The sequence below is a fragment of the Mesoplodon mirus genome (genome assembly GCF_964341445.2).
Source record: "Mesoplodon mirus genome assembly, chromosome: 16".
Classification (NCBI taxonomy): Eukaryota; Metazoa; Chordata; class Mammalia; order Artiodactyla; family Ziphiidae; genus Mesoplodon; species Mesoplodon mirus.
In genome coordinates, this window is record NC_138992.1 from 4,270,707 (window position 1) to 4,298,509 (window position 27,803).

General features: G+C 51.6%; 1 protein-coding gene across 1 annotated transcript in view; it reads left to right on the top strand.

The window, feature by feature from the left end:
- COL22A1 (collagen type XXII alpha 1 chain) overlaps window positions 1-27,803 on the top strand; it is a gene marked incomplete at both ends in the record, with an annotated part of 243,681 nt that overhangs the window by 77,798 nt on the left and 138,080 nt on the right. The window contains 8 exons of the mRNA XM_082600940.1: window positions 7,953-8,006; window positions 8,835-8,888; window positions 9,948-10,001; window positions 11,918-11,962; window positions 21,491-21,544; window positions 22,215-22,259; window positions 27,240-27,284; window positions 27,559-27,588. Coding sequence (XP_082457066.1) covers window positions 7,953-8,006; window positions 8,835-8,888; window positions 9,948-10,001; window positions 11,918-11,962; window positions 21,491-21,544; window positions 22,215-22,259; window positions 27,240-27,284; window positions 27,559-27,588 — 381 coding nt within the window. The remainder of the gene's footprint in view (window positions 1-7,952; window positions 8,007-8,834; window positions 8,889-9,947; window positions 10,002-11,917; window positions 11,963-21,490; window positions 21,545-22,214; window positions 22,260-27,239; window positions 27,285-27,558; window positions 27,589-27,803) is intronic.

Genomic DNA, 27,803 nt, shown 5'->3' on the forward strand with positions numbered 1-27,803 from the left:
AAGGAGTCTGGAGCATGCCCAAGAGCACAGAATGGTGGATGAGGGGCTGAGGTTGTGTCTGTCCGACCCTACACCTCCCATTCCTAACCACTGCACTGGCCAATGCCGGTTCCCTGCCCTCCCCCCAAAAGGATGCTTTTATCTGAGAATTCTTGACCCTCAAAACCCATGTACCTTGTAGGAATCGACTTATTTTATGCAATGACTACATTATAGAGCCTCTGAGCCATAAAGTGTAAATTATATGCGTGTGCTTGTATGTGTGAAACCTCTAAGATGAATTTATGCCATTTGCCGCTAGCTCTGGGTCTCATTCTCTTTTTTCACAGCTGGCTTAATCAGCGCCCCCGACTCCTATTCTTAGCCTGTGCCTTAATGTGCATTATTCATGGTTATCGACTTGGATAACTGTGGTCGAGTGCCTTCTATTTTTATCATAATTAAAGGGTTATGGGGAAAGTAGGTTCAGCTGCCTATGTGCCCTCAAATAGCCTTGTAGGTTGGGGCAAAATGCTGGGAGTTAGAATAAAGATGCCGCAGACCCTGTCCATGGTGCTGAAGGACACGTTGGGGAAGTTTTGAGTTCATGGGTTCTCAGGGCCCCAGGCGGAGCTGGAATAGGAAAGTCTGCACTTTTTCCAGCCCCGTCTGACACTCAGGCTGTTGCCAAGTTTCATGGCCCAGCCACAGGGCCAAGGGCTTCATACAGGAGGGGAGAGCATTTATGGGAGGGTAAATGCTGGACTGCTAGGCAGCTGGGCTGGGAGGGCAGGGGAGGCCAAGGGCATGCACCCTAGACACCGACCGGCCGGACTCAGATCCCAGCTCGGCCACTTAGCAGCTGTGGACGCTGGGCAGGTCAGTTACTCAACCCCTGCACCCCGTGCTTTCCTCACCTATAAATTGGCGACTATAATCCTGCTGGCCTCAGAGGGTTACAGCGAGGATGAAATGAACTAATGAAAATAAATGACTTACGTTTGTAAAAAGTGCTCCTAAATGTTAAAGTGTAATTACCGTGATACCAGCATAGTTTTCCACCTTTTACACCAAGTGACATCTTCTGCGTCCTCTATATCAGTGAGGTCTTATCCCCAGGGCCGGCTGACAGCTGGGAAATGTCAGTGTTCCCTGCCTCCCCCAAGGAGGACTTCTGTAACTCTGAAAGCCTCAGGGAGCCTGGGGAGTGTGAGTAGAAAGCGTGTTCCAGGTGGGCTGCCGTATAGGTGTCAGGTGTCTTTTCCTTTCAGTTCATCCAAAATGATTTGCAGAGCATCTAAGAGTAATAACGGTCCCCCCTATTTACAGCTACTACTGTCTGCCAGGACTCACACACAAGCTACTCAGTTTGGGGGTAGAGATGGTTGTCCTCATGTTACAGGCCTATTAACCGTGTGACCAGGTGCAAGTGACTTTCTCTCTCTGTGTGGCCAAGCCACAAAGTGAGCTCATGTATTCTGACACCACAGAGAAGTGGTTCTCAAACTTGACCAGGCGCCCAAACCCCCTTGAGGGCTTGTTAAACCACCGTGCCAGGCCCCGCTCCCGGTCTGTCTGACTCAGTGGGGCTGCGGTGAGGCCGGAGAATCTGCCCTTCTGACAAGGCACAGGTGATGCTGACGCTCCTGGCCCGGGAACCACACCTGGAGGACCACTGCCCAGAGGACTCCTCAGCCCCGCCCTGGGGCCTGCTCCGGCTCTACCGGTGGAAGGAGAAGGGTACTAACATGGCACCTCTATCAGCGAAGCATTGTCTTTGTCAGTATTTCAGGGGAAAGCTCTGATATTTAATTAATCAAAAGAACAGGGGAAATATCTGTTCTCTCTTGTCTATTTTGCCCAGTGAAGTAACCAGGTAATTCCTAGAGCTCTGGTTCTGACAAGTGAGCATATGGGTGGATAATTTCCTGCCACGTGATACCCACCAGGGGCTCCCAGTGAGATTACTGAGGCAGTGTGTGTGTGCATGGGGGGGTGGCCAGAAGAGAGGTCAGAGCCTTGGCTTGGAATCAGGGCCCCCCCGATTTTGAGTCACAGCTGCCAGTGTGAACTGGGGGAAAGCCTCTCTTCCCTGAGCCCTGGTTTTCATCTGTAATGGATTTCACATGCATTATCTATGGTCATTTTCTTTTTTTTAAGTTTTTCATCCAGATTTTATTAATTCAATTCTGTAATGACTGTGACATATCATAAAGATGAAACAAAATGTATTTTGTTTATTTAAAAAATTTTTTTATTGAAGTGTAGTTGATTTACAATGTTGTGTTAATTTCTGCTGTACAGCAAAGGGACTTAGTTATATACACATATACATTCTTTTTTATGTTCTTTTCTATTATGGTTTATCCCAGGATATCGAACATAGTTCCCTGTGCTGTACAGTAGGACCTTGTTTGTCTATTCTACATGTAATAGTTTGCATCTGCTCACCTCAAACTCCCACTCCATCCCTCCCCTCACTTTGGTAACCACCAGTCTGTTCTCTAGGTCTGTGAGTCTGTTTCTGTTTCATAGATAGGTTCATTTGTGCCATATTTTAGATTCCACATATAAGTGATGTCATATGGTATTTGTCTTTCTCTTTCTGACTTACTTCACTTAGTATGATAACCTCTAGTTGCATCCACATTGCTGCAAATGGCATTATTTTGTTATTTTTTATGGCTGAGTAGTATTCCACTGTATATATGTATATGGTCATCTTCTTAAGCTGAGTGATTTCCTTTTTACAGGTGAAGAACAGAGGTTCCAGATAGTTTACTCCAAATAACAGAACTTGATGCTTCTTTCAAATTTCCCTGTGTACAAAGCATTTTCCAAAGCATTGTCTCAAGGCATCTTACAAACCACCTTGGGCCAGAGGTACTATTACTCCTTGCATCACCCTGTTTATGGACGACGAAGCTGAGAACCAGGAGGGGAAGTCACTTGTTCTGCTCAGCTAATGGGCAGCAGAGGCTTCATGCGAATCCAGACCCTCCTCTCCAGTCTGGTCCTCCCCTCTCCTCCTCTCCCCTCCCCTCCCCCTCTCTCTCATCTTTCTCTTTCACTCTTCCCTCCCTCCCTACCTTCCTCTCTCCCTCCCTCCACTTTCCTGTTTTTCTGTACTTTACTGTGGACCCTGAGCTACACAAATTCCCTTTAAAGATCTCCCTGTGCCCGACCTTTCCAGTTGCAGGGTAACCTCCAGTCTGTTCCCCACTCCTTTCTTTGACCCACCTTATGGACTTGCGAAAGTGTTCTTAGTTCTCAACAGAATATAAACAACTGGCATTTTAATAATATTTTATAGTCTACCAATTATATCCACACTCATTTTCTCATCTGGAAGCAGCATGAGCCTCTATCTTAGGAATGATGAAACTGAGGTTCAGAGTGGTAGCATGACTTTCCTGATGGGATATCAGCAGACAGCTTAGGGCTGTAACTCTCTCTCTTCAGAACATCTGCAGGCAGCTGAGTCCAGGTGGGGGAGTTTGGAGAGTGTGTCACGGGGGCACGGTGGTGTTCTGTGATGTTAAGATGAGGTGACACTGAAACATGAAATATGCGGGTCATGTTGACTTTTCCTTGGGGACACAGTTTTCAGGGGCAGGAACCCATCTAATGAAATGCCTGGATCTCATCATGACTTGAAAGTGGAACTTTCTCAGAATGTGTCTGTTTGCAGTGCCAGCTTGGTTATCCTAACCATGATTCAAATAAGATTAAAAAAAAAAAAAAGATGTTACCTTCTCAGACAAAGAAAATATCCATGTCTAAAGAGGCTCAGTTTCTTTGACTACCAATGCTCTAAAGCCAACTGGCCAAGCTGACCCCGTCCTTGGGAAGCACAAATCCTGCAGGAAGTTTATGACGCCTACTTGCAGATGTAAACTGAGACTCACGGTGTTCGCTAACTTGACCCAGGCCATCAGTACTGAGTGACAGAGCAGGATTTGAAGCTGCAGCTTGCTGGCTCCTGAGACCATTGTTTTCCTGTAACAGCTTCCTGTTCCCTTTGTTCCTGGGGGTTTCATACCTGCAGGGCTCATTCCCACAGGGCTCTGGGGAAGGAGTTAAAGCACAGGGAACACTTGTGGGGCCTGGGGCCACATGGGCGCGGCTCACACGGAGGTGACGGAGCCCTGATTCCCATCTCATGGAGCTCTTGTCTTGTGATGAGGCAGACTCATACGGATACTTGTTGGGCATCTACTGGAAAGTGCCAACGGAGCTGACGTTTGACAACTGTGGGCTCAGGGGAGGTTCCAGAACTCTCTGGAGTTCCCTCCGGCGTTGTCTCTGGTCTTCTCCCTGGCTTCCTTTATTACATGGTCCTGGAAACTCCGTGCTCTGCTGCTCTCCCTGCTGTATCCCTGAGGCAGGAGCCCACCTAGACCTCCCTTCCCTGCCTGCAACTGCGGGACCCCCCACCTGCAGCAGCCAGGAGACGGGCTGGCCTTTCAAGGACTGGGTAACCCACCCCTGGGGCAAGCTCCGCATCGCGTCACCCCAAGAGGGCTGACCCTAGAGGGGTGCGCTATGGGGAGTGTCTCCTTTTCGAAAGTGTTGCATTTATCCCTAGTGTTGTAAGGAAGCAGGGCTCAGTAGGCTGCCCCTTGCCATCTGGAAGCACACAGCCTTTTGCGAAGATCAGAGCAGGATGGGGCAGGAGATAACACATGGCCTGGGAGACAGGGCATCTGGGGAGCTGAGCCCACCCTGTCCCTGACCCCCAGCATCCTGGCTCGAGGCAGAGCTCCTGCCTCCTGCGAGGCCTTTGGGGACGCTCTGACGCTTTCCCAGGGAAGGACGGCTGGCTGAGGCTGAGTGGGGCTGACCTTGATCCCTGGGGAGGGAGCGCAAGGCTGGGCGCCCAGGCCTCAGCCGCCCCAAGCTGCCTCACCAGGCCATGGAACTGCTGGGTAGCCGCCAGAAAGTCAGGGTCCCTCTGCGCTCATGGGCTGCATGTGAAGACAGCATGGAACACTTAGCCCACAGGGTCACCAAGCATCCACGCAGGGCCGTGCGTTCAAGTGTCAAGTGCTGTGCAGACGACGAGGCAGACTCGGGGGCCCCAAGTCTGATCTCCCACTACGCATGCTGTAACTTGGCAGAGTACTGAATCCCTGTGTTTCCATGTCGTAAACTCTGAAACGTAGGTAGCAGTTGCATCTCCCTGTGGAATTGTTGTGAGGACGGGTTGAGTACACTGATGCGGGTAAAGAGCTCAGAACCTGGCAGGCCGTGAATGTGCAGCAAAGGCTGGCCGCCAGCAGCACGTCTGTAATATCCCCTTAATGTTTTCTTTAGTATCCCGTTAATCTTACTGCTGGTTCTGCCGTTAGCGCTAACGATAGCGATGCTGGTTGGTGTCTGGTTGTCACTCTATATTGCAGAAATCACCTGCATCTGTACTGGTTGCCTCTTTCAACCTCGGTTGAGTTTCAAAATAGTCAGATAGAGGGACAGGCAGGCAGGGAGTTCATCCCTGCTGTGTGGGTGTGGAAATAGAAGCTGAGAAATCTCTGGCCACAGCTGCCCTGCCCTTACAGGGACAGTGAGGACAGTTGGACCCCAGAAAGCACCCCATCAACTCCCACTTGTCCTGAGGAAATGGCCACTGCAGAAAACCCTGGGCCCTTGATATTGAACAATCCTTCCTCTTGTGAAAATACCCAAACTGTTCGCCTGCCTTTGTGTCCAGCCAAGGAGAGTCAGACGTTCCCTAAGACCAACGAGAAAGTCTCTCCGCTTCGGAAATCCCACCTAAGTACAAGGCTTGCCAATCAGAGACTGTCTCCGTCTTTCTTCTTCTTACTCAATAACTCAATAACTAACTCCCTTTTAACACTTTTGAACCCCTGCTGATGGCAGCCTGGTCCACTGGACGCACGTGGGTGAAGGACTTGGTTTTGCCCCCGAGGAGGTGCAGGGTCCCTGCACGCACCCCAGGGACAGGTCAGGCGGGCAAGGACACTGTGCAGAACCGCCATCCACAGAGCAAGTTAAAGGCTTCAAGACAACCTGCCGTGCAGGAGCCTGTTTAACTTTATTTAACTGCAGTTCACAAGCTTATTTGACCCAAGAACCCGGCAATCTTCCCCCCACCCCGTCACACATTAACTACAAATCAGACATGTATCGTGCAGACCAGCTTTGGAAATGTTATACGAACCCCCGCGGAGACACTTTATACTTATGCAAGCTCCACAGTGTCTGTAGTTGTTTGCTTTTTTACAGAAAGTGAGACCGAGACTCAGATCAAGTAATTTGTCCAAACTGGCCCACCCTCCTCTAAGGGACGGTTGCAGGAGCACCAGGGTTGCATTCAGCCTGCCAAGTCCCTGAAGTCCCGCCCCCCAGGCTGCCTCGCCTGCGACGCCCCCTCTGGAAGGTTCCACTCACGTTAACTATCTCCTTAGTGTCCAGGACTAGATCCTCCTGGCCCCGAGCTTAAGAACCAGACATCACTTCCCAGCAGATCAGTGTTTCGTGGGAGCACAAGCGCCCTGTGGGCACCATTAAACTGCTGGGTGACAGCAGGAGAGGGCACCTCGTGTGGCCGCGATGACAGCATGCCAGGGGTAGAGGTGTCCCCCCAGCAGAGGTGTGCTTTACTGCCCCAGCCCCCCCCATCCTCCCAGCGACCCTGCTGGTGTCACCCTCCACACTTGGACGAGGGGCGAGCGCCACACAACCTTTCAGAGTGGCTGCCTTTGGGGTCACGCAGCTAGAAAGGTGCAGAGCTGGGCCAGAGATGTCTCTCTGTCTGTTTTGCTCTCCAATATCACAGCAACTTAGAATGCTGAGACCATGGAAGGCACTTTGTAGAAGTTTTAAAAGTGTGTGTGTGTGTGTGTGTACATACATACATACACGGTTGCATCTGAATTTATAGATAAAAACTAGAAATGTATAATTTGTGTTGTGTCTTTCAGAAAATAAGACCTGTCTCGAGGGCTTACTAGTACTAAATAACACAATATATGAAGACATCCTACAGGGTCCAGCCCTTAGTGTTTTCTAAATATACTTATAGATTCATCAGTTCAGTCATTCACTGAATGTCCAGCATCGTCATTGCACAGATGGAAAAGCCCAGAAAGAGGCACTGACTTGCTCAGTGTCCCACGGAAAATTGATGGGGTGGGGGCAGCTGGGATGAAGGTCTTGGTGGAGTCCTTTGATTTGACTCAGGTGGTGTGGGAACTGGGCAGGAGCGGAGGGCTCCTGGATGCCCCTGTTTCTGAGTCGCCCCCAGTCCACCTCCAGGAGGCATGGTTGGGGGGTCGAGCAGGTCCCCACAGCTGCTCCATGAGCGTGCCCGTCACGTGCTTCTGCACAGTTCATTAGAATGGAGTTTGCCCCAGCTTAAGAAACATTTTTAATACCTGGTCTAGCCCAGTGGTTCTCAACTGGCGTGAGTTTTACCTCCCAGGGGACATTGACAATACCTGGAGGCATTTTGGGCTGTCACACCTGGGGGTGCTACTGGCATCTCAGGATGCTGCAGGACACCCTGCAACACCCAGGGCAGCCTCCCCACCCCCAAACAAAGAATCACTAGCCCAGTGCTGATGGGGCCCAGGTCAAGAACCCTGCTCTGGCCTGGTGCTGTGCCGACATGTGTGACACCGGTCCTGCAGGGGGTCAGCCACACGGCGAGTTAGGGGAGGGCGGGGCAGGGACGTCTCACTCCCACTGTCAGGTGCATACGTACCCCCTGGGGGGTCTTGTTAAAACATGGACCCTGGTACAATAGGCCTCCAGTGAAGCCTGAGAATCTGCATTTCTCACCCTCTCCCAGGAGGCGCCCAGGCTGCAGGTCTGTGAATTGCCCTCTGAGTAGTGGTGTCTTGGCCACAGGTCCTGTCTGGCACTTTCTCCGCTGCTCCGGCATCCTGAGAGCCTGTCTCCACTGCTGTCCTCACCCTGTCCTAATTGCTGTTCTCTTTCTCTCGTCCTAGGGTTCCCTGGGCCTGCCGGGTCCCCCTGGGAGAGACGGCAGCAAAGGCATGCAGGTACGTCTGTTCCCACAGGGCAGCACCGGGCTTGGGACCTCCTGATCAGAGTCCCCTGTCCTCGAGTGGGGTGGCCTTTGCCAGGGACAGGCCTGAGCTGGGGCTTGTTTGTACCAGGATCTTCCCAGGTCCCCGGAGGCCAGCCTGATAATTATAACATCACCAGCAGCAGCCGTTGCCACCAGGCATCACCTGTGCGTCCCTGGAAGCTGTTTTCTCACTTAGTTGACAAGCAGTCCTGCATGGGAGGTCTTGTCCAATGCCTAGACCTGGAACCAAGTCGAGGTCCAAGCTGAGGGACTCGGTTCCCAAGTCCCCAGTTCACGGCTCAAGGAGTCGGCGAGACCCCAGCAGCAGCCTGAATGGCCAGCCGGCCTCCCTCTGGGGGGCACCCTGACTCCACCTCTGCACCCGCAGCCTCTGAGTTGGAACACACTGTAGGACCCCAGGCAAAATGTGACCTCAGCTCAGGCGGGTCAGTCTGATCCAGGATAAAGGGGTCCTCTCCTCCAGCAAGGACCCACATGGAAATCGGCTCGGGTTCTTGGCGGCCCCTGATGGGCACGTGAGCCGCTATGTTTGCTCCACTGTTCTGTCTCAGCTGAGTTTTGTTGGCCCAGCAGTAGGAGTGGATGGGGATTGAGGTGATGAACACCCGCAGTGAAGATCAGCTCCTTTGCTTGTAGAAAGAGTCTCTGGGGGAGCCGGGTCTCAGCTCACCGGTGGTTACATCGTTTCCGTGCCAAGTTCTAGTTCCAGGAAGAGATGCCCCGGGTGCCTGGGCCTGTGTCCCCCGGGTTGTGACCACATGCTATTCTGTGTGTGCAGGGGGAGCCGGGAGAGCCAGGAGAGCCGGGGCTGCCTGGGGAGGTGGGCATGCGGGTAAGTGTTGCTTTGAGTTATTCCTCTCATGTTCCTGGTGCACAGATCTTGATGCAAAACGAACTTTTTGGGTAACATGTCCTTAGGTGTAGAGGTGATGCCCAAATGGGTTCCCTACCTACGCTGCTCATGCACCACACCCGGGCTCATGTGTGTATGTCCACACGTCCATGACGTTTCCTAAAGTCTTAGAGAAAATGAATTGTACTGTACTCTGCCATTTATCTTTTTAACAAGAGACACATCTTTCCACACCAGTACGGATCGATACCACCTATTCCCTTAATCAGTGCATGTTATTCCGTCATATGGATGTGTTGTAATTTACATAACTTTTCCTCTATTTGTGGCCCTCAAGGTTATTTCTAATTTCATCTGTTTTTCCCTAAAATCAATAAATGCACACACATGTGTGCACGTGCACACGTTTCTCTTACGTATACTGTATTTTTATTCCAGTAGGCTAGATGACAAAAATTGGGATACCTTTGGCTGAGGAAAAGAACATTTTAATTTTAATAGATTTTAACAGATATTGCCCATTTAGTAGCCTAGAAATCATAGCAACCCGTGGTCCAGGCAGCAGAGGGGCCTCCAGGCCCTGCAGACTCCTGTTGGGCTTTGTCAGGACGCGTCTAGGCTGTGCTGGCCCCACGGCGAAGCGTGAGCGGTGCGCTGAGGAATCAGTCATGTGACCGGGAGCTGTGCACATGTCCTGGCCAGATCCTGGCATGGCTGCGGGCCGCGGGGCACGTGGAAACGGGACAGCTGCACTGGCCTTATGATGGCCCAGCACACTGTTTCCCGTTCCTCAAAGTCGAGCAGAGTTGCGTGTGAATCCTGGCTCCACCAGGCAGGGGATGGCACGAGCTCTGCGTGGGGCAGGGAGCAGCGGAGGCGGAGGGGTCTCTCGGGGAGGCCTTGTGCGGGCGGCATGGTGGCACGTGGTGGGTGGGAAGCAGCCCTCTCAGCCCTGAACATAGTTACAGACAGAGTGTGGCCTCTGCCCCGCCTCTTCCTGCCACTCCCAAACCTGTCCTTGTGAACACGCTTCTGCAGGGACCCCAAGGACCTCCTGGACTTCCCGGACCTCCCGGCCCCGTCGGAACTCCTGTAAGTAGAAGCAGCTGTGTGGAAGGGGCTCTGTCGCCTCTGCCAGGGACTGGGACCCAGGCTCTGACAGGTCCCCATCCCACACCTGTACACGGAGGACATGGCAGTGAAGCCTGGGTGACTCTTCTTAGACCAGAAATGCTTACACGTTATGGTACTTAAAGGATCTCTTAGCGATCACGTTTAAACGCACGTTCCCAGGGCCCCATTCCCAGCTAAAGCAACAGGTTTGTGTGGAGCCCAGGGATCTGCATTTTTATACAGCAGCCCAGGTGTTTCTGACACTTGACCTAAAGAAGCCATTTTTACCAGTCAGTCTAGTCAGCCGCTCTAGAAGGCGGTGGAGTCTTTCTTATAAATTGCCAGCCCCTAGAACAGTGCCAGACACATGGGATGTCTAGTGACCAAGTGCCCCGTGAATAAAGCGATGAACAAGTAGATATGGTATATAGGAGCAAAGTGTCTTCTTGGGCCTCTAACCTTGTTCTTGGTTCTTGTTAAGAAAGATTTGAGATGATCTCCAAATGAAGGAAGCAGTGTTAAAGGTCATTTTCAAACAAGGCAACCTGCATTGCCTCAGGGGCATTCAAAGCCTCTGACCTCTGTGTATCTGGCCAGAATATTTGGATGGAATTAGAATGGCCTGTATATCCAGCTGCTCCCAAAGGCTTAAGTGGTCCGCAGACCCTCTGCCTTCTGGGAAAGCATCCTGTGCTCTGGCCCTGTGCCTCTTCTCCAGGCACCGAAGATGTATGTATTATTCCTGGAATCCACAAGCAGGCCTGGGCAGTCTCTGCCCCCTTTAACATCTTTTTCATAGAGCATCCAAGAGTCCCTTCTCCAGGAAGGGAGAGGAGAGAGAGGGGACACAAGGCATTCACCTAGTAACACAGGACGTACTCAGGCCTCTCCAGCAGGGCCATGCACCAAGCTGCATTCCTGCCCGGGAGAAGCCGTGCTTCCACCAGCTGGGGTGCTGGTGACCCGGCATCTCACTGCACACCCTACACATCTCAGAGGAGCAGACACACGTGCATTCTGATCTCTGCACTGTAATGTGGGGCAGTAGCCTTCAGGTAGAACTTCTACAGGATTCTTGTGCAAACCAAGGGATTGATGTAGCCATTCATTGGCTCACTTATTCAACAAGTGTTTATGGACATCAAGCAGCAGCTGCTCTTCCAGACCGTGGGGTACGGTACTGAAGGGAAGGAGGCACTGCCCTCGTGGGGCTGGCGTTCTGCTTGCGGGAGGCCAGAGATGTGTCCTGTGGGGCTGAGTGCTCGAGAAAAGTGCAGCCTGGTGAAGAGGATGGATGGTAGGCAGGTGGGGCAGGGACTGTAGTTTGAATCCTGTGGTCAGAGAAGCCAGCACCTTGGCTGGAGTTTCCATCACGTCTGCTCACAGAGGGGAGGGGGTCCTTAGCGCAGGTTCTAGGTGTTGCTCCTGAGGAAGGTGGGGTGGATAGAGGGTGGGGCAGCAGCCCTGTCCCTGGGGGAGGTGGAGGAATGTGGCTTAAAGGGGCCCAGAGTCTCAGGTTCAGTGTTGGGCTGCTCCGCCATTCCATGATCAGACGGAATCACAGGCTCTGGGTGGCAGTGGGGACTGACTCCAAGGCCACCTTCCTGCGCTTGACCAGATGAGCTCAGGGACCAGGGTTGCTTCAAGTCTTAACAGGGAGGACCTGGATGATCCAGGCGGGGGGACCAGCCCCGGGAGCTCACGTCTCACGCAGCGGGGGACCCAGATTGCTGCCCAGGCCTGAGGGGGGAGTGCAGGCCGCTGTGCGGAGTGAGGCTGCATGGGAGACAGACCTTCACCGCCATCCCAGGCAGGCAGGCTGCCCACAGGCCTCAGACTCAGCCCAGAGAAGCTGGACGGGGCTGTCCTGTTACTCATCTTTCCCTCTTCCCCAGGGTCTCCATGGAGAACGAGGAGAAAAGGGAGCCCAAGGAGAAAAGGTATTTCCAATCTGCTTCAGTCAATCGGTGCAGTTTTCCATAGACAGTGTGAGTGTGCATGTGTGTGTGTGTGTGTGCGTGTGCGCACTGGCAGGTGAAGCCCGGTGCAGAGGAGGCATTAGTCTCCCAGCCTTCTGAATGTAAGCTCTGGGCCCAGAAGGCTGTGGGCTCGGTACCTGCAGGGGCTGCAGTCCCCTTGCAGAGACAGGATTTCGGGTTTCCTGGCCAGGGAGGTTTTGAAAGAGCCTTTGGATCCGGACTCGGTTCCGGTTGCTGCCATGGACTCACATCTCCCTCGGCAAGTTGCACAAGTTCTCCACACCTCGATTACCTGACTCTCCCACGGAGGGAGGGGGTATGGTGACAACTGTGGCCTTGGGGACTCACGTTTAGCCTCATGCATCAAGTGGTGTGACCTGACCTCAGCTGAGACTCGTAAACGCATGTTGCCACCGAGGTGACGTGGTCAGGGCGGGCTGAGGCTGGCCGTGCCTTCGTAGCGAGGCCACCGGGTCATAAGTAATCCTCAGACCAGATTCTTCTATGGGTGCTAAGGCTGTAGAAGGCTCGGGGTTCTGCTGGGTGGGGGTGAGGACCGCATATCCCCCCTGACCTCGCCAGACAGCAGCTGGCGTCGAATTCTCAGGAATCCCAGGCCCATCTGTTCATGGGGCGCCTTCCGATCAAGAGCTAGAAATTGGCCATGTTCCAGACCCTTTTTCAGCAGCTACCCTGTTCCCATCTTCCTAGAGTACAGGTTACTTTAGTTTTGTAGGGAATGTCTAAATTATTAAGAAACTTAGTTTTATTTCAGTATACTTGGAAAATAGGGAAAAAACAGCCTCTAATTCCACCGTCCTGCTACAACTGCGGTGGCCACTTTGGCACGTTCCCTGTAGGACTTGTTCTTGTGTGTCCCGTGTCTTCCTATATAGCCACACGTGACATGTTCTGCTTTGCATCTGTCTTGTCTCTTGTTCCTGCGTGGAGCCTCTCCCCCCCATGCTGCTGTAGACTTTTATGATTTATCTTAAAGGGCTGCACAGCGTCCCATTGTGTGACTAGACTGTGATTTATGTGCCCTTTCCCCTATTATTAATCACTTAGGGTTGTTTCCAGTTTTTCATGATTAAAAACACTGCTTTGGTGACCATTTTTGCACTGATAGCTTTATTTATTTATTTTTCAAATTTAGGATGGTTTCCTTAGGCTGCCTCCCCAGAAGACAGGCTCCAGTCAAAGGAAATGAATGTGTTGTGTGGCTCTGGAAGCACGTGGCCCCGTGGCTTCCCAGAAGGCTCCTCAGAAGGAAGGAGGGGGGAGAGGCTAGCATAGCGCCCCACCTCAGCTCCAAAGCACGGTTTCTGTTTGTGTGGATATTAGATTCTAATCACTGTAGCTTAAGAAGTGAAATACCTTACCCCGTGGTCGTTATGAGTTGCGTCTCTTGGTTCTTCCGGGAGGTGTCCCGTGGCTCCGTGTGTTTGGTTTCAGGTAGAGCGCCTCTCTGGCCCTCTGCTCCTTGCCTTTATAAGGTGGAGTCTTGAAAGTGACACTTGGGATAACTGAGGATCCAGGCCCAGGGCTTGGTGGGCAGCTCTGGTGCACGAGGGAACAAGGTACTCATTTGAAAGCCCCCGTGGGAGCAGGCAGGGTTTGGGGAATGGACCTGGCGGTAGGGCTGAGCTCCAGACCAGCAAGAGGGACCCTGAGACTCCGTGGCCAAAGTGCGTGCGTGGCCGGCTCACCAGTGATTCCGGCCAAAGGCCCAGGGGCGCGGACATCCCCCTGGCTGTCACGTGTGGGCACAATCAGAGACCCAGGCTCGTGCCCTGGCCTCCAGGCCTTCAGTGTCCCGCCAGCCGCTACTGAGTGCCCGGTGCCTCACGTCCTGCGCTGACGGTGGCAGCGCCAGTAGAGACTGAGGACAGGCCCTGCTTTCGAGGCCCCAGGAGTTCAGTGGGCCACACGGATTCACAGGGTAAGCTCACTTCGTGGTCCTGTGAGGTGCGCAGTGCCCAGTGTACAGCCTGGAGCGTGGATAGCCCTCCGTAGGCCTTGGCCAGACCAGTCAGTGAATAGCAGGTGAGTCCTGTGTCCTCAGACCAGACCCCCCCCCCCCCGTAAGGAGGATAACTGGTGAATCGAAGGTGTGGGAACCGAAGCAAAGGACAGTAGCGTGGACGCGGCTGGGTCGTGTAAGGACAGGAGGTGGATGCAGCCCTCCAGTAGCTCCGGGACCTTGGCCATCAGATCCAGGTGCAGGACTGACACAGCACTGCAGGGCGCAGACACCCAACGCTTGATCCCCTGGGAAGGGCTCCCCACACAGAGGGGTCAAGGCTGTGGCTTTGCCACTTGCCTGAGGCCCGGGGCCGGGTCAAGCCTGCAGTCACGGCATCTGAGAACCCACGGGCAGGAGCTCGTGAGGGTCCCTCACCCACAGAGGACTCTGCTTTGCTTCATGTGGGGACCACGTGGCACCAAACACCCTGGGGTCTGGGAGATGTGGGCTCAAGCCGCTCAGCACTGATCCGGAGTGTGCAAAAGGAATTAGGAAAGGAAAGAAGCCTCTTTACTGAGCCTCAGTGCCCTGCACTGTAAAATCGCGGGTGGGATCTGGATTGAGCCAGAAGCCGGTGAGGCGCCTGTTCCCAGCCCTTGTCCATCATCTGGTTCACACCTGGTGCCTGGGGTTTCTGGACGCACCTCTCACAAGTGTCTTCTGCCTCATGAAAGAATATGGAAAGAATCCTCCCAGTTGAAGCTATGTTTTAAGTGCTTTTTTTTTTTTTTTTTTTTTTAATGTGCTAGAAAGGACCCAAAAAAGTAAAAGCATAACTTCAGTCCTTAAGAAGCCTGCAGTCTGACTGGGAGCATGTGAAAAGTTAAGTTGATTCATCCATTTGTTTCTTCATCCATTCATTCCCCAGTCATGTACCCATCCCCCAGCACCCAGCTACAAATATTTTAAATATTTGTGTGACCTCCTTCAACTCTCTGCTCAAGTGCCACTTCCTCAGAAGTCTTCCTCGGTCCCCAGGCCTGTCCCAGAGCTTACCCCTGGAGCCCCTGTGGTTGTCACCCTCATGGGTCACGTGTATCACATTTGTTTGCCTTTCACCCCCTACCCCACACACACTGGCAACTTGAGCACACCGCTCACACCCTGGTCACCTTATACACCTCTGGGGCCTCACGGAGCACCTGGCCAGGCCTCATCTGCCGATGCGCTGGGCACCAGGTGAGGAGTGATGCAGGAGCCAAGATCAGACTCAGATTACTGAGGACCTTCAGTGACAGGTGTGTAAACTTGGGCTTTTTTAGAGATGCGTAAGATGGATTTAGAAGATGCATCTTAGTACTTAGGCTTAGGTGAAGCCTCTGGAGTGGATGAAATGGTGAACAGGAAGCTGCATGGACCATGTCATGGAAGCCAGGAAATGTCACCGACAGAAAGCAGAGCAGGAGCACTGCACCGTCCGAAAGATGGTCTCCTGAGCTCCCTGGTTGCAGCAGTTTAAGCTGAGCTTCTGGGGAATTTGCATTTCCCAGGGTTTCAGCCGAGACTGAAGTACAGAGCTGAGGACTCTTCGTGGGCCTAGGGGGAGCCAGCTCTGCCCCAGAGGAGCTGGGCCGGCCACTTGATGTACCAGAGCCTCAGGTTCTCATCTGTGGAATGGAAACATGCACAGCCTCCCTGAATCTTGTTGGAACCTTGGATGAGACCACAGAATCAAAGTGTCCAGCACATAACTGACACATCCACAAATATTCGTGTCCTTTCCCACCTGTGTTTCAGGGGAAAACTCAGTCTGTACACTCAGTGCTTTGTTCTTCCCAAAGTTCTGTTTTGAAGTAACAGCCTTTTCCCATATAATGCTGGGCGGCTTCTCCATTAAGCTTTTGGAGTCTTAAGACTTTTTCCAGCCAAGAAATGCTGCATTCCTGTCAAAATTCTAAATGATCAGATCTGGAAAGGACCGTAGATAACCCTGGAGATCTCCCGTTATTGTCCAGAGGGGGAAACAGCCCAGAGGCGATGTGTTTCCTGATGCAGCCCGTTATAAGGAGAGCAGGTGCTGGAAACGTCTCACTCCCAATCTGGGCTTTCCCTGCAGGACACATGGGGCTGAGCAGTCGACATTCCCAGGGGACTGTTTCTTCAGACTGGCCACAGCCCTGCCCCCTGCAGGCGCCACCTTGCAGGGAAGCTCGGGAAGTGGGGGCCCACCTGCAGGGGAGCCCCAGGAGAGGAAGTCCAGCTGGTGACCCATCAGCCTCAGTCTCCCCAGGCTGCACCAGGCAGCAGCAGCATGGCATAGAGGAAGCCCCACACAGTGACTCTAGAGCCAGCCCTCCTGCGTTTTCAATCCTAGTTCTGGGATCTGCAAGCATTGTGACCTTTGGAGAGTTTAGTTAACCTCTGAGTCTCAGGTTTCCTCAGTGCTGAGAGTAACTATCTATTATGTAAGGCTCCCATGAGGATTAAATGAGTTAGTATCTGTAAAAGGCTTAGAGCAGTGCCGGGCAGCATATGCCATATTTATGGAGGGTGGGGAGTCAGAGAGAGAGAGAGGTGGAGAGAGAGAGAGAGTATAGAAACAGCAGGACAGAGAAAGATGGGGGCGTGCATAACCTGAGCCCTGCGAGCTCAGCTTTGGGTCTGAGCCCCGGCTCCCTTGCCGACTTTTCTTGGTGACCCTGGGGAGAGCTGGTTCCTTCTCTGCACCTCCGTTTCCCCATCAAACAAGAAGCCTGGGCTGCATGATTTCTCAGGCTCCTCTCCAGTTCTTATATCTGATGAGTACTTAAAACAGCTTATTTTCTCGAGAACCTCTCAGATTTCTTAAATCAGCAAGAAGGAAGTTTCCATTTCGCCTTGAGACAGGCGCATCCCGCTGCCTGGCTCGGCCAGACGTGGAGCTGAGCCAGAGAGTGCCAGTGGCCACGCATCACTGAGGCCACCTCCGTCAGCCACGTGGCAGGGCCTTCTCTGGGAGGTGGGGGCCGGGAGTTAGCCCTTGCTTCAGGCATCTTCCAGAAGGTGCCTTGCAGGCGCAGCGAGGTGTGGAGGCTCTGTAGGCACAAGGACCTCCTAGTGATTGAGGGACAGTGAGGCCCGAATGGGTCATCCAGGGGCTTTTGGGCTCGGGACAGTTGGCAGATGGTGCAGTGTATCTAGTTAGTCACAAAGACACGGGTCCACTCCCTAGGGGCCAGAAGTTGGGCGCGGCAGCCCCAGCTCTTCTGTCTGGAAAACCGTGCTTCCTACACAACTTCGGGTGGGTGTGGCAGTCGAGCTCCTGAGGCCCCAGGGAGGACGTTCCAGGGGTCCTGCCCGCCCTGGTTTGGGACTAGGGAAGCCCAGGCCTTGGGGGCTGGAGTGAAGCGGTCAGAGCAGCAGCTTTGGAATCAGCAGGACCGGAGTCTTACCCTGGCCCTGCCCCTGTCAGCTCTGGGGCCTCACAGCAGCTTCTGGCCTCTCTGACCTGTGTCCTTACCTAACGTTTAGAGGTAACACCATCTGTCTCAGGAAGTGACCCCGAGGATCCGATGAAATTAGTTGTGGAAGCGGCTACAGGACTTGGCACCCGGTAGGCACCCCCTGAACGTTTAACGAAAGGGAGTGGGAGTTTTGAAGGGACTGTGGCCATGGTGCATCCCGCCCACACCAGCCCCCAACTCTGTCTTACGATGAGTTGTCCGTAAGACCATGGCCTTCGATCCACGTGGCTCTGGAAGGGCTGGCAGCGTTGCCCACCAGGTGTTACTGGGATGAGTATTTGTTGACTTTCTCCTGTGTGCTGGGTGCGTGTGGTTAAATCTTCATGGAGCAAGTGCCCAGTGGAAGAAGCACATCACACACCCCCTCCCGCATTACACGTGCAGAGGGACACGGAGATTTCAGGGTCCTCAGGACTAGGCAGCCTAGATGGCAGGGGCTGTGGGCGGGTTTTGTGCTTTAAGCGGGTTGCGTGTGCCCTCTGCTGTTGGAGACCTAGAACAGCAAGTGGACCTGGCCTTGGGGAGCCCTCCACCTCGGGGGAGCACCCCCCCAGCCCCCTGCTTTCACCACAAGCCCCCAGGATTCAGACAGTGAATACCAGATCTTCCCCTCTTGAGCTGTGTGAGCCAGGATGGCACACTTAATCTCTGAGACTCAGTTTCCTTTACTGAAAGCAGGGACAGTGTGTCATAGGATTGATGTGAATTTTAAATGAGATAGTGTGTGTTCAGCTCCTGGTCCCCAGAAGAGGCTGCAGACACGGATTGAGTCTGCTTTGATTTGCATATTCCAGGCTTCCGGTGGGCCGTGCCCGCGCTAGTTTGAACGCTGACCCCGTTCTTCCCTGTGACTTCCGCCCCACCTCCTGTCCCAGCGGGGCTCGGGAGGTGTCGCAGTTAAAGACCCGCTTCGGAATGCCGTCTTCTGTCTTCCGGCGCTGTCCCTGTCCACATCTCTCTGCCTCTTTGTCCCTGTCTCTGCTGTCCCTCGGCTCATCTCTGTCCCTCATCCATCCTCTCCTGCTCATTCCCTGCCTCTCTCATCCCCTGGTCCTGGAGGCACACACCTATCAGCACCCCAGTCGCATCCCTCCTGCCCCACTCTCTGTGTGCTGACCAGGGAGAGAGACCGCTGATGCCATGTCCAGCGAGCCCGAGCCCTGCACCCTGCAGCTGTCCTGAGTGGCAGCTGGGAGAAGTCTTGCTTCCACTGACCTTGATGAGTAAGTGCACGGCTGTTAAGAAATAGGGACTTGGGGGCTTCCCTGGTGGTGCAGTGGTTGAGAGTCCGCCTGCCGATGCAGGGGACACGGGTTCGTGCCCCAGTCCGGGAAGATCCCACATGCCGCGGAGCGGCTGGGCCCGTGAGCCATGGCCACTGAGCCTGCACGTCCGGATTCTGTGCTCCAAAACGGGAGAGGCCACAACAGTGAGAGGCCCACGTACCGCAAAAAAATAAATAAATAAAAGGGAAATAAAGAAAGAAATAGGGACTTGGGCTGCGAGGTAGGACTTGTGAAACAGTGCCTGGTCAACACTCCTTCCTTTGCTGAGCCCTGTGGAAGTGCCCCGGGGGACATTCAGTAGACTGGCCTGCCACGAGGAGAGCTCTGGAATGGAAGTCAGGAGGCCTTGACTTCAGTCCCGGCTCCATCGCTAAATTTCTGTGTGACCTTGGACAAGCTATACCTCCTAAGGTTGTCAGTTTCCTCACCTGTAAAATGAGGGGTTGGCGTTCTTGCCAGATCAACTGCTCTGGGAATCAATGGAAGAGATGCTTGTGGTCCTCGAGGGGCCTCTGCTCAGACCCCACGGGGTGGTAGACGTAGAAGACTGAGGGTCAGGAGAATCCAGGTTCTGGTGCCAATGCAGCCACACCTTGCTGGGGTAAGTGGCTTACATCAGGGCCTCCGTTTCCTCATCAGAGTCATCCTCAAACCTGCCAACCCCGTAGCGTCAGAGGAAAAGAAGATGCAGCAGCACACGTGGAGTCACTTGGCAGAGAGAGAAACTGCAGGCAGCTCTCCTGTCTGTTCCCCCCGAACCTCATGGGATGGAAAGACTTTAGAAGAGTTAATACACGAGGCCTGAACACAGAGACGTGTACGTCATGGCTCCAGGAAAGAGAGGAAATGATATGTGGTTAAGTTTACATGGATGCAAAGTGGAGGGAAACTACAGTGCAGCCTGCAGAACGGGGAGAGGTGCTGGAACAATCCCAAGTCTAAGTCAGTGGATTTGGGGCGTCAAGGGATCCGGGGACAGTTGTCGGTGATTAACCGAGGCCCCGCACTTAGAGCAGCAGAGTTGGGCATCTCCTCCCCTGACCTCTGTTTGAACTGTCCAGTGGAAAGCATCAGTTTTTGCCCCCAGATTGAGAGAAAGAAGCCCCCCCGCATTACCCTGCAGTCACCAGGGGTGGGCTGGGTATACAGTCAGCATCCGCAGGCAGGCACCCAGGACTAGCAGAGCAAAGATGAGCAGAAAACCAAGAATCTTCAGTTATTCAAAGGAAAACAACATCCTGAAAGACATGCCAACTTAAAACAACAAAGAAGGGGGGCTTCCCTGGCGGCGCAGTGGTTGAGAGTCCTCCTGCCGATGCAGGGGACGTGGGTTCGTGCCCCAGTCTGGGAGGATCCCGCGTGCCGCTGAGCGGCTGGGCCCGTGAGCCATGGCCGCTGAGCCTGCACGTCCGGGGCCTGTGCTCCACAACGAGAGAGGCCACAACAGTGAGAGGCCCACATACCACAAAAAAAAAAAAAAGAAAGAAAGAACTTAAGAAATAAAGTTATAGGGAAGTAGAAGGAGAGCTCAGAATCCTTCCCTTGTGCAGTGCTGCAGTCATTCAGTTGTGTCAACTGAGGCCACACTGTGCATCTCCAGCTGGGCTCCGGGGACACAATAATGAAAAGAGTGAACCCAGTCCGTGTCCTCCTGGGGGAGGGGAGAGAACGGAGGTCACATGGAGAATAAATGCGAATTGGATTAAGAGCTGTGAGGGAGACATATGAGCCCATGCTGGGGAAGAACAGGACACGGAATCCGGACTAAAAGGCCAAAGAGGTGACATTTACATGAGCCCTGAGGGCACCAAGGAGCAGCAGGGAGAAGGGCAAGCATGGCCCTTGGAAACGAGAGAAGTTGCTGTAATGGCGGTGCTCCAGGAAGGAACCTGGGCTTCTGGAGGCTGTGCCATAGGCTGTTGATACCAGCATGAACCCACCCTTTGGAGTGATCTCTCTCCATCAACCGAGCTCTTAGGGCCCAGCTGGGAGAAGGACACCAGCAAGGAACACTGGACCCGGGGAGTCAGCCGTGAGGGGAACACACCAGCGTCACGGGCATGGCTTGGAGGAGAACACTGGTATTTATCCACTGGCTGTCATAAGCAGGTGTTTTAGATAAGTCATCTCATTCCTTAGTCATCCGTATCTTTCAAAGAAGGGACAATTTTCATCCCCAGGAAACACAGTCAACAGAAACATCTCAGAGAGGTGAAGCAACCTGCCCAAGATTCCAGAACTAATAAGAGATTCACACCTGTGTGAACATAAGCCGATGGGTGGAGGTTGTGTGGATGGTAGCTCACTGTGATCCAGCAAATAACTCTTATATACATACTTCCTGGATGGGTGAATGATGTGTTAAATGTGTCCACAGTTGTAAGAGCTGCATTACAAGCCCCGTGCATTTATTATTTTTTTTGACCCCCATCTAGACCCATGAGATAAGGAGTCTGTGTGGTTCAAAGAGGCTGTGTGGTCTTCCCTTGGTCACAGGCTTAGATGAGAAGCAGAGATGGGAATGTGGTTTCCCTGACCTTTAACTTATGCTCCTTGACCCCCAATACACATAAACTCTAGGCTGCTGTGTGTGTGTGTTTGGCTGTCCTGGTGCCTCGTGGAGAACAGAGCATGCTCGGGAACTAAGGGCCTTTGCTTGCCTTTCCTTTGTTATGACATTGACCCTGGGGATGTCCCTCTGTTCTTCATTTCTTCTCTTTCCTTCTTTTGCCAGGGGGAGAGAGGCCTGGATGGATTCCCTGGGAAACACGGGGACACTGGAGCGCAGGTAGGCAGGCATGGGCTCCGGGGGCCGGACGGGCCTGGGGCCTGTGCAGAGCTCGTAGGGCCTGGGGGCTGTGGCCTTTGTCCTGCTCGGCTGGGGGTTCCAGGAGGGTTAGCGACCAGCCCCCAGCTTACGGCCACACGTGGACTCCTCCACGCCAGAGCGGAGGGATTCCAGAGAACATACCACGTTAAATCCATTCTCACCTCAGCAATACGACATGTGATCGTTAACGTAAAGGCCACGGGCGACGCGCACGTGTTCAAAGTGCTGTACTCAGAGCAGTCCTGTCCCTGAGGGTAAAAGATTACGAACAGCCCTAATGCTCATCAGTGGATACAGGAGAATAATATAAAATGAATGTGGAAATTAATAGAGCTTCTAATGTCCTGATACGATATTCCCTGAGACGCACTGGTAAGTGGAAAATAAAGGCAAGTGTAGGATGGTGTGGGAAGTTGCATCTGTGAGTCCAAAGGGGGCCACATGGAGGTGGCATTGGGTTAGTTGAGGAAGAACCTTCTAGCAATAAGTGCAGTCTGGGAAGCCTTGTCAAAGGGGACCGGTGCCTTCTGGGGGAAAAGGCCAGGTACAGGTTTGGAGGTGCAGCGCCCTCAGCCTCTTCCTTCTCCACTGCTGCCCCTGACGGCCGTCCTTGCCTTCTTTCCTCCAGGGAAGACCCGGCCCTCCTGGCGTGCCAGGGCCCCAGGGAGAAAAGGTAAGCCAGGCCCTGGGGTGACAGATGGCTCTTGACAAGCAGGTGTGTGAGCTGAACAAATCAGGGCCTGGGGTGTGTGCGTTGGAGGGCCCAGGCTGGAGTTCTGGGAACAAAGTGCAGACAAAGGTGGTGAGTCAGGCATTAGAACTCAGCCTACAAGAAATTTCTGGTTATCGTATTTAAACATTTTTTCTACTTTTAGGAATAAAAATCTATTTAAAAAACAAACGAAAATCCCTATTATATAACATCCGGACATATTAAAATATTGTGCTGCCCTTAAATGGCTTTTTGGACTAACGCAGAATATGAACAAATGCAAAAGAAAACCTCACAGACGCCTTTTCCTCTTTCTCCTTTTCTCCTTCTCTCCTGCAACATTTAGTTGTTGTTGTTATTTTTTAACCAGAATTATACTCCTGAAAATGTGCTAGATATTTCATAAATAAAATAAGGTTTTATCTCATCCTGCTGGTCATCTAATTTAGAACATTTTCACAACAAGGCTTAACTCACTGAATTTGCTGCTTAGGATTTCTTTATCTCAACAGAAAGAACTGCATGTAAAATTTCTTTGTAAACTGTGAAGTGCGGTGAAACTGTATGAAGATAATAACTTTCCCAGGCATTCAGGGTCACAGAGGGAAACTAAGAAGGTGTGCTGTGTTCTGGATTATAGTGGGAGGAGTGGTGAAATAGAGCCCTGCACCTGAGTACAAGAGAAAGATTTTCTTCCAGATCTTAGGCCCTTAGGAGATACATCAGACTTTGGGTCTGAGAGCAGCTAGGAGAGAGGTGGCGGGGGAGCAGGAGAAATCCAGCTAAACCAAGGAGGGTGAGACCAGGGATGCTGCACTTCTCAGCGTCACACTGCAGGGTTCAGGTGAAGGTCGCTGCCCAATCCAGACGAGTTCTCGGCACATGCTGAAAATAAAGGGAAAGAAAAAGGCTGCTCTGACTCTTTACCGAGGCAGACAGGGTATAGTTATAAATAAATAAAATGATATACAAGCTAAAAAAGCCTCTGTTTAGGAAAGGTGGCTGGAGAATATTGATCTATTCCAAACTTGCTCACTTGGGTTTCAATTCTAGCTGAGCTAATTATTCTCTCTCAAAGTATTTTTAGACTTGAGATTTACATTGTTATGTTATCCTAGTGTCAGGGTTTTAATGAATTCTTGCAGTTCCTTGACAGGGGATGCTAAGTCCTAAAATAAATAAATAGTTTATTTCAAGTCCTGAAGAGGGAATGTGTCTTAAAGTTTGGATCTAGGTGACAACTCTTTCCCAGTACTCTGTGTGTGTGTGTGTGTGTGTGTGTGTGTGTGTTATAAATTCCAGCCTTCCACTTGATTTATAGAGGTCTTTGGCCCCTCCTGTTTGGTAAGCAGCTGAGTTGTACATTGCTTATTATGATGAATGCAGCAGAAATGGGAAGACACGGTCAAGGGTCATGGTATGATATGGGGCATTCATTGGAAGAGTTGAGAAACCAGTGGTTCTCAGGTGACAGAATGTGTCTCAGCTCATTCTGAGAGAACATCACTGGGACAAATCTTAGCTGCTTTACAATTTGAGAAAGTCATTGGAACCATAGAGCTGATCTTTTAACCCCCCTAACTTTACAGATGAGAAAACAGAGGCCCAGAGAATTAGGGTGTCTTGTTCAAGACGCCACAGTGGCTCCAGGCCAAGGTGTATAGACCTACCTGCCCATACGATGATGCACCACAGACCTCAGTATCAGGGCATGCTCTACCTACTCTGTATGAAGAGTTTTAATGGATTGACTCCATGGTTATATTAGTTATCTTCTGCCACATAACAAATCATCCTGAACCTGAGAAGTGTGGTCTCGCCCAGTTTCTGAGGGCCAGGAATCCAGGAGCAGCATAGCTGGGCTACTGTGGCTCAGGGTCTCCCACGAGGCCGAGCTGTCACCAGGGTGTAGTTATGTCATCTGAAGAATTCACTTCCAAGCTCACTCACAGGGTGGTTGGAAGCCTCAGTTCCTTGGTGGCCATTGGCCTCATTACACGGTCCTCTCCCTAAGGCTGCTCCCAGAAATGGAAATCACTTCCCTAGAGTGCGTTGTGAGCGCTCTGAGACTGGGGCTTGGCAGGGGGAATCCACAGTCATGTGTTATAACCTCATCCTGCAACAGTACCTGTGACTTCTGCTGTGTGTTACTGGCCACATAGATGAGCAGTGGTACAGCGTGGTCCTACACAGGATGTGAATCCCAGGAGGCAGGGGCCATCTTGGAGGCTGACTCCCCCAAGGGATAAAATAGATCTTTGAAAAACATGACACCCACGTAGTGGAAAGAAAGTGATTCAAGGACAGACTAGCTTTTTTGACCTTGAACATCTCTGTGCTTCAGTGTCCTCATCTCTGAGGTAGGGTAGTACCTGAGAGGAAAAGATTTGCTTCATGTCAAGTCCTTGGAACAAGGCCAGGCACTTAAAAAGGATCCTATATCTATTAGCCATACATACACAATTCTTATGGATGGAATATAGGATCTTAGTTTTCCTTAATAATGGTTGAATACATTTGATCTCATAGTCTGTAACGTTACCTATGCAAGTGAGAAAACATGCGTTGATTAACTGATTTCATAACTATCGTTGAAATTCACTTTTGTGGTGTAATGATGATGAGAAATGCAACAATCAAGACAATAAAAATAAATGTAATAATGAGGCAGGGTGTAAATAAAAGAAGAAAGATACAGTTATGAACCTCGAAAGATTCATTATTCAGCCACATAAAGCTCTCTCTCTCTCATATATAATATATGTTTATGTATATATTTTATATATATCAATATTTATATATATTATATTTTTGTACATTTAAGACAGCCGCACAAAAGTATTACAGTATAGTTCAGAATGTCTTCTAACAATCATATTAGCAAAATATTAATAAGGTTTGGGGGAGTGTAGGGGAAAAAAGACTTCTGCTTGGGAGAGTTGAAGAAGGCTCATGGGGGAATGGAGAAGACACAGCCGAGCTGGGTTCTGATTGCGTGCAGCTGGGCTTGCGTCCAGGCCATGGAAGTGCGTGGAGAGGATATAGGTGATAACGAGTGCCGTGTGTGAGCACGTGTGTGCACCCGTGTGTATGTGGGGGGTGGTGTCACGGAAGGGAAAAGCGAGAACGGAAACACGTTTCTGAGGCAGGACTCGGTTATTGCATGTGAGAAGCAGAAAGGCAGGTGCAGCAAGGAGATCGACACCCGTTAACTCTGTACTTGCCGCGCAACTCTGCTGTGTGGCTGAAAACTGCTCTAAAAATAGTCTGTTTTAAAAAGACATTCTTAATTGAGATTTTAGAAAAACACCTGATGCTATATAAAGAGATGTGATTTTTTCCCAGTCTTAGAAAGCAGTGGGACCATCAGAATTGTGACTGCACCAGTCAGAGGAAACAGGTCCTGTCCATAAGATAGAACCTCAGATGCAATGAAGGGTGACAGACGTGCCCTGAGTCCTTCATTCTTACTCCTCGGCCTTAGGATTTAATAGATGCTTTCCTATTTATCCAGCAACTCATTTACTCTTTGCCAACTTATTAAACAGTAGTTTTTCAGAGCTTCCTGTGCTCCCTGAGCGAGCCCCTAGGGAAAATGCAGTCATATCTCCAAGCTACATGTGGGAACATTGGCTACAAGCACTGTCCTCGTTTTAGCTATAGGGCACTAGGGTAATAACAGTGAAGATTCTTCTGTCGACAGATATGCCCCATGTAGAACCAAGATGTAGCCCACGCTCTGGAAAACCTGACCTAGCCGCAGCCATCAGAGCCTGGCGGTAAGGCAGATGGAGGCAGAAAACAAAACTGCTGTACATCATGATCTGGTGAAAATGGACAGGCCTCGTCACAGCCTCTGTGGTAGTTATTACTTGCTAAGTATTTACTGAGCGCTGACCATGTGCTGAACCCGTGACCGGGCACGGAGGACACACCATAGGGTGTAATCACTCTCTTGTTGTGCGTAGTGCAGGGCCTGCTATGAGCAGGTGCTCACTGAATAGTGGAGCAAGGGATGCCTTGAGCAGGAAAGTGGTGGGAAAAGCGCCAGCCAGATCTAGGCACTGGGTACATAAGTGAGAGCAAGGCTCCTACAGTCTTGATGCAGAGACATGAACGAGACAGAACCCTTGAGATTGTTAAGTCAGTCAGCCCACGTGATGGCATGTGTGCTGGAGCACAGAGAAGGAGGTGGTCCTGAGGACTTGCCTAGGTAAGCAGGGGCCTTGGGGGTGTGGGAGCCCGCAGGAGGAGCAGGTGGCACAAAGTGCCCCCTGTTAATAGGACCGTCCCCAGGCCCATCCGTGTTCTGCAGACAGCATTATTTCATTCTCTTTATGGCCAAGTAATGTTCCATTGTATATATGTGCCACATCTTCCTTATCCGTTCATCTGTCGATGGACATTAGGATGCTTCCATGTCTTGGCTATTATAAATAGTGCTGCTATAAACATTGGGGTGCATGTATCTTTTTGGATTAGAGTTTTGTCTGGATATATACCCAGGAGTGGGATTGCTGGAGATTATCATATTAAGTGAAGTAAGTCAGAGAGAGAGACAGATATCATATGATACCACATATTTGTGGAATCTAAAAAAAAAGATGTAAATGAACTTATTTACAAAACAGAAATTGACTCACGGATACAGGAAACAAACTTATGGTTACCAAAGGGGAAAGGGGGGAGGGATAAAGTAGGAGTTTGGGCTTAACTGATACACACTACTATCTATAAAATAGGTAAACAACAGGGCCTACTGTATAGTACAGGGAACTATACTCAATGTCTTGTAATAACCCATAATGGAAAAGAATCTGAAAAAGAAAGTGTATATATATATATACGTACACACACGTGTGTGTGTGTGTATGTATGTGTATGTATATGCACAAAGGGAACAAAGTACCCTCTGTTGGAACGTTTGTCATTTCTCCGCAGGGTGCCATGGGGCCTGCAGGACCTCCTGGGGTACCGGGCTCAGTGGTAAGTGATGCAGTCACCAGTGGTTGGAATCATGGACTCAGATACTGATAGGATTGTGTAGTTGGGAGAGTTGTTGCCTCTGAGAATGAGGCGGAACTGTTCTGATGACACGAGCTGGATACAAGGCTTTGCCCACTGAAAATGGGGTAAAATCAGAGACAGGTCAGAAATTGCTGCCTTCTGGCATGCCGTGTGCCTACGCGCCATGAAGTGGAGGGAGGGTGACTATTAAGAAAGTGCCACCGGCTTTGCTGACATCTGGTTTGTCCCTCAGGTGCAGAGAGAGGGCCTGAAGGGCGAGCAGGTAAGAGGGATGTGGGTCCTCTCATCGCGGGGCTTTAGGTGGTGGCAGAAATAGGAAGGCCACCGGCGTGGGGTGACACTGCTTGCTGAGCTCAGGTGGAGCCCTTCAGAGACAGGTCAAGTTGACTCTGCCAAGAATGCAGATTCCCACCCTGTGTCTCCGGGTCCCCTTTGGGAACTTGGGAAGAAAACTCTGAGTCAGCAAAGGGTCATGGG